This window comes from Nansenia antarctica (assembly GCF_963989245.1).
Source record: "Nansenia antarctica genome assembly, chromosome: 6".
Taxonomy (NCBI): domain Eukaryota; kingdom Metazoa; phylum Chordata; class Actinopteri; order Argentiniformes; family Microstomatidae; genus Nansenia; species Nansenia antarctica.
The window spans coordinates 16494281-16500802 of NC_137676.1; the positions used below are offsets into that span (position 1 = coordinate 16494281).

Here is a 6522-nt window from a genome sequence, read left to right on the forward strand (position 1 = left end):
GTGAGAGAGAGAGAGAAAGAGAGAGAGAGAGAGAGAGAGTGTATTTGTATGTGTGTGAGAGGGAGAAAGATAGAAAGAGTGTGTATGTGTGTGTTGGGGGGGGGGAGTGGCAAGCGGGGGAGGGGTGAAGTGGCAGGTGAGGGAATGAATCTTCCCTTCAAAGAAAACAAAAAAAAAGTGCCAAGGTAAAGTGAATTCAAGTAACGTGTGCTCTGTACACAGGAAAGAGCGAGGGGAGGGGGGGGGCGGGAGAAGGGTCCTGTGGCCTCAGTGGGGCCGCCCTATTGGCTCTTCCTGTGCTCAGCCAGGCTGACGGGCGTGTCTGTGGGCGTCTCTCCGCGGACAGCTCTGGACAGAAGCTCCACCCACTTGGTCTGGAGCTCCGCGTCCTGGGCGCTGAACAGCAACACCTGCTGGGAGTGACACAGCCGGAACGCGTGCTTGACGTCTGACTTCTCCGTCGCCGGTGGCGACGCCACGCTCACCTCGAATCCCGGGAGGGGCACTACCCGCGCCCCACGAGAGTCCTGGAGGGGGGGGGGGGGGGGGGGGGGAGAGACAGCAGCGAACGGACCAATCAGATGACAGCAGGAAAACATGACAGTCCAATCAGAATCGGTTCGACTCATTTACTGTTTTAACAAATGAGATCATTATGGACTCATAACGAAGCGGATATTGGACCACTGTACACACCGTCCTGATAGAGATTGGACATCTGTTCAAACGCAGGCTGCCTCGGCAGGGTTTAATGGTCTTATCTCGGTCGTTCCCTCTCCAATTGTTTTTTTTCCCCTCTCTCTCTCTCTTCTCTCAGTTTTCATCTCATCTAATGCTGGAAGCTAGACTTTATTTCAGTAGGCACAGGCAGTAAGCCCCACCCCCCCACCCCCCCTCCCCCTCCTGATTCTGTCTAATCAGAAAATGCTCATCTAACACTCATTAATCCTAAGCTTCCGCCATGGGACGGCAGCTTTTCTGATGTAGGATTGTTGCAGTGGGATTGGGATTTTGGTCTTTGAAATAGTGATGGCAGAGTCATCGTTACACAGACAGATTGAGACAGCCCCTTGAGGGCTTCTTCATGCTGTACTGCACGGACGATGAGAGACATGCTCTTAAAGGCACTTTCAAAACATTTGCTTTGTGAAGCCCTAACTAGACAAGAGCGATGCTTTCTACTGTAAGTAATGACCATACACCAGGGACAGGCAATCCAACAGAGGCAGACCGGCATCGACACTAAACCCTACAGCGCCCCCTCTGGCCACCCAGCGCACTAACACCCTGGCAGAGAGCAGAGCGGCCTGGCCTGGGTCAGATTCAGGCCGGCTAAATCTCCCTGACCCAAATCTGCTGAGTACAGACGGTGCAGAGATGACTGGACACACAGATAGACACTTAGGTGATAAAGGTGTCATGTCCAAATACACAGGTGTTAGACAGGTGACAGACAGACAGACAGCTCGTAATGGACACACAAAGACTATGGCTGTGTTCCAGAATGGTACTTGGTATACGTTCTAGATAGAGTGCAAGAAGGCATTTTGGAACACATGTCTATGGTCATTCACAAGCAACACCTGCACAGGTCAGGTGACCCATTAGTGTTTAGCGTGTGTGTGTGGGGGGGGCGGTTAACCCTTACCTGCCCATTGGTCTGCAGGTAGAGCACCAGGGGTTCGGCCTTGGTGACGGCCAGCCAGGTCTTGGCCCAGCTCTTCCCCTTCTCCTGCACCTGGAGGTGGCCACATAGCAGGCAGTTCTCCCCTGACAGAGATGTCTGCTTCTGGAGGGAGGGCAAACACACACACACAGGAGGCAGACATTTAAACTACAATACCCAATACTACCCAGCACCTCTAAGAGGAGAACAAAATGGACGTTTGGCACCCGTCTTGATTACAATCGGGCTTGAAGTTGTGAATGATGATGCAAGCTGTAAAATAGGCTGCAGAGAGAACGCCATACTTTATTAATGTACAAGTCCATTAGCACACATCTCAGGAACCGATATTCAGTCTGTAATTCAAAATGACGCTAATGCATCAAAGTCAAACCTGAAGTATTTTATTGGTGGTAGAGGACAAAGCTCTTGTACGCTGTTACATAAAAATCCTAATGTTGAGAATGTAGGACACAGGGAGATTTGTCCATTGACAGGTGTTCATACTCCTGCTCTACTGTCAATGCTGTGGTGTTATAGCGCCCCCACGTGGTTCATAATGCCAGTGCAGATTTATTTGTAGCTATTAAACACCACTTCTCTGGTGCTGAATGTCTCAACTCCACAACGGAGTTGTCTGAGGTTCAATTTTGAGAGAGTTCAACCTCGACAGACAGACAGACAGACAGACAGACAGACAAACAGGACTTTCAACCTCACAATATAACTAGATTAGACTGGCCAGCTGATACATCATAGGACACACACACACACACACATTTGAATACTTTATTTGGTTCCACAAATTATATTATACAAACAGGGAATCAAATATTCACACACACACACACACACACACACACACGCACGCACGCACACACACACACACACACACACACACACACACACACACACACACACACACACACACACACACACACACACACACACACAAACACACACTTGCAGGATCTACACTGCTCAGTCAGCAAAGCCAAATGCTTACTATTAAGCCCCTTAGGCGCCTTGTCATGGTGTTGTGTGTGTGTGTGTGTGTGTGCGCGTGTGTGTGTGTGTGCGTGCGGCCGTGCGCGTGTGTGTGGGAGAGAGAGAACGGTAGGGTGAAAGTGAGAGTATTTTCTGCATCAGCAACATAGAGGCAGCAACGTACTAAAATAGCAGATGTTTGACAGTTGGAATTAAACTGTTATGTGTGTGGTGACGATATGCAGAGAAACTGTACATGATGACAGGCAGACATGAAGTATGAAGTATGGTCAAACACTCACATGACGACGCAGACAAATGTGTTGTCTTAACAGCGGGGCGCGGCAGTCATTATAACCAGGTGTTTCGGGGCGCTTAGTGGCGTAGCACACTAATAACACGCATGACCATATAATCGCAAGGTTCCTGGTTCGATTCCGACCATCGACATATCTTGCATGTCATTCCTCTCCTCTCACCCATCCTTCCTGTCAATCTCTACCGTCTCTATCCCAATAAAAGCAGAAAATGGCCTAAAAATATCTACATTTAAAAAAAATAATAAAAATCTGGGTTTTATAGAGATTTCTCAGTATTGCCTGAGGGTTTTAAGACACAAAGATCTCTCGTCTGGCCTGTTACAATGCAGTGGTCTACACAGGCAGTCTATTGAATGCTGGCCCACAATGACCCGTGGTACATCTGGAGACATGGATTCTATTGAGTCCTGGACTGTGCTTTGTCAGTGTGTGTCACTCTGTCTCACTGAGAGTGTGTTTACTGTAAATCTGGTGACCAGTGTATGTCTGTTTCTGTGTGTGTGTGGCTGTGTGTGTGCGTGTGTGCGTGTGTGTGTGCGTGCGTGTGTGTGCGTGTGTGTGTGTGTGTGTGTGCTGGTGTGTGTGTGTGGTGTGTATGCTTGAGTGTGTGTGTCTTTCCGACTTTGCCCATATGTGTTTATGCGTGTCTACAGTATGTACTACATGCATGTGAGTGTGTCATTGATTGAAGAGGACCACCGTGGGCTGTGTGTGTGTGTGTGTGTGTGTGTGTGTGTGTGTACGTTAGGATGACTAACACGATTATGCTGCTCTCTCCAGGGGCTGGCACTGAGACAGCGTGCCGATGCCAACCCCCAAATACCCCCCCTATGCTGCCCCCCCGCCCCCCACCCCCCTCTATACACTGCTACCATGGCGCGCTGTGCCTCTCACCTCAACTTTCCTCTTCTGCTCAGCTGGGACCCCCGTACAGCCCTCCAGCCCCTGGGTCGCCTCGAAGCACTCCGGACACATCCGACACGCGTTCTTGTTCTCCGAGGTCTTAGAACACTTCCCGCAGATGGCCTGCAGAGGGAGAGAGAGAGAGAGAGAGAGAGGGAGGGAGAGAGAGAGAGGGAGAGAGAGAGAGAGAGGGAGAGAGAGAGAGAGAGAGAGAGAGAGGGAGAGAGAGAGAGAGAGGGAGAGAGAGAGAGAGAGAGAGAGAGAGGACATGTTCAGACACCCAAAAGTCATTTATAGTCTATTCTTGTAAAATGCAGCATGTGTCTACAGCACCATCGTGCCATGAACCCCCCCTTCCCCCCCCCCCTCTCCACTCACCGCGCCGCACGCTTTGCAGTGGTGTTTGCGCTTGATCAAGTGGAAGCTCTCGTTGCAGACTTTACACGTTTGCTTCTCCTTCTCCTTCTTCCTGGAGCTCTTCTGGAAGACACAAACAAACACAAAGACACATCACAGTTTGTCCAATCCCAGCACACAACTTGGGGTGACACAGAGTGACTACAGAGGGCCTCTCTCCCTCCATCTCTCACTATACCCCCCCCCCCCCCCCCCCGCCACCAGCAGAAATGAAACCGAAGCCCCTCTCCTCTTTCTCAGGCGGGGGCGTCGTCGATAGCACCGCTAGCCGCCAGATCGTTTGCACAGATGCATTGTGGGAGGCGATGTGTACATCTCCTGAGTGTGTCGTTTCTCCCTGGCAAGCTAAGGAGAGTGAGAATGATATCTATCACCATGGTGATCCCATCTTAATGAGGACGGACTTGTATTCCTCGTGGCGCAAGGTATTGGGGATTATAGACTCACTCTGCAGGGTACTGAAGATTATAGATCCACTCTACAGGTACTGAGGATTATAGATCCACTCTACAGGGTAGTGAGGATTATAGATCGTCCGACAGGGTAGTGGGGATTATAGATCGCCCCGGCAGTGTAAAACCTGCCTGATTACCTTCACCACCGACATTTTAGAAAAGAGGACCAGCCTTTTGAACAAAGGACCGACGATCGATGTACTTCTCAGACACCCATTCATACATGGTGCATCGAAATTGTATTCATATTCTATTGGCCATTGTTGTATACAAGGTCTGCCTAATCATAAAGTGGCATAATTCCAACAGTTGTCGAATTGCTCATGAGAGTACACAATGTCCCAGTAGTCCTAGGCGGCTCCATCTGCTTGTCTCTACGCTCATCGTGATAGATAGATAGACAGAGCCTGAAACAGCACACACACCAAGACTTTCATTCTGAATAATGTGAATAAATTTCAAACGTTGTTGAAAAGCCAAAATATTGCACTGCAATGCATTTGGGCTTTTGCTAACAATGTAAAGTAGTGTTATAGTTAATTAGGTAGTTAGTGGGGATTACGGTACTCACCGAATCCGTTGCTTGATGGCTTGACTAGCGAGTGTGTTTTCAACAACGTTGAAATGTATTTACATTTTTCAGAATAAAAGTCTGAACAATTTGATTGGTTGGCGACTTGTTCCCGGTTTCACCAGCTGCTGTCACATATTGGTATCAATTACGGAGGTCCTGAGTCGACACCTACCCTCTCGTGGAGTCTTTCACCGTCAGAGTCTATGGACGTGCTCCAGGGGCCCTGCAGACAGAACAACATGGCCGTCAACACCAGAACCAGACCCATTTCTTCCTCATCCACTTATCATCATCCTCATCCTCCTCATCATCCTCCTCATCATCTTCATCATCCTCATCATCATCCTCATCATCATCCTCATCCTCCTCATCATCCTCATCCTCATCATCCTCATCATCATCATCATCACGTTGGGAAGACTTATTTTTCACTGTCTCCATACAGTACTGTATGAATGTCCCTAGTTAATTAAGATGCTTTCTAAACATTGTGAGATGCCTGAGCCGCAGACGTTGGTTTCTGCCACTAGAGGGCAGCCTTGACGCATCGAGGCACCGGGGCTCTGAGACCGGTGCGGCCTGTGTTATGGTCCAGCCAGACCAAAGTGGGTCAGCGGCGCTCAGACGAGATCCATATAGAGGTGTGTTTACACAGTATGATGCATTGGGCTTCCCCTATTAGGTCATGAGAGAAAGAGAGTTCTGGAGATCTAAAGACACAATGTGTGTGACTGTCAGAGACTGAATGAAAGAGCTCCTCTATAAGTGTGCGTGTGCGCATGTGTGTGTGTGTGTGTGTGTCATGTGTGTGTGACGCTATGAAGCCAGGGATAGTTGTTGCGGCAGACAAAAGCGAGACTGTGACACATTGAGTCCCTAGTTCGGCCCGATCGTCTCCTCTATACGGATGTCAACATGAGCTGTTAGCAGGTTGACACATCCGACCATGTGACTGACCGGGGAGTCCGGCTGGTGGTCGTCCTCGCGGGAGAAGGAGCTGTTGTAGGCTTTGTTAAACGTCTCGCTTTTCTGCTTGTGCCTCTCAATGGTGGCCAGGATCACCTGAGAGAGAGAGGCGGGAGAGATGAGGGAAGGGGGGGGGAGGGGGGAGGGGGAAGATGGATGAGAGAGAGAGAAGGGGGCATTTTAGAGAAGCCTGCAGTAGTCAAGACATAGTCGATGATGTTCTTGACCTGTTTA

The 6522-nt window shown here is 49.6% G+C and overlaps 1 protein-coding gene across 1 annotated transcript in view; it reads right to left on the reverse strand.

Annotated features, from left to right (window-relative positions):
- Positions 1–281: 281 nt before the first annotated feature.
- Positions 282–6522, reverse strand: part of fgd (faciogenital dysplasia) — a gene marked incomplete at both ends in the record, with an annotated part of 25297 nt that continues 19056 nt past the window's right edge. Inside the window, 6 exons of the mRNA XM_080534254.1 lie at positions 282–527; positions 1649–1789; positions 3868–3999; positions 4255–4356; positions 5495–5545; positions 6280–6384. Coding sequence (XP_080390380.1) covers positions 282–527; positions 1649–1789; positions 3868–3999; positions 4255–4356; positions 5495–5545; positions 6280–6384 — 777 coding nt within the window. The remainder of the gene's footprint in view (positions 528–1648; positions 1790–3867; positions 4000–4254; positions 4357–5494; positions 5546–6279; positions 6385–6522) is intronic.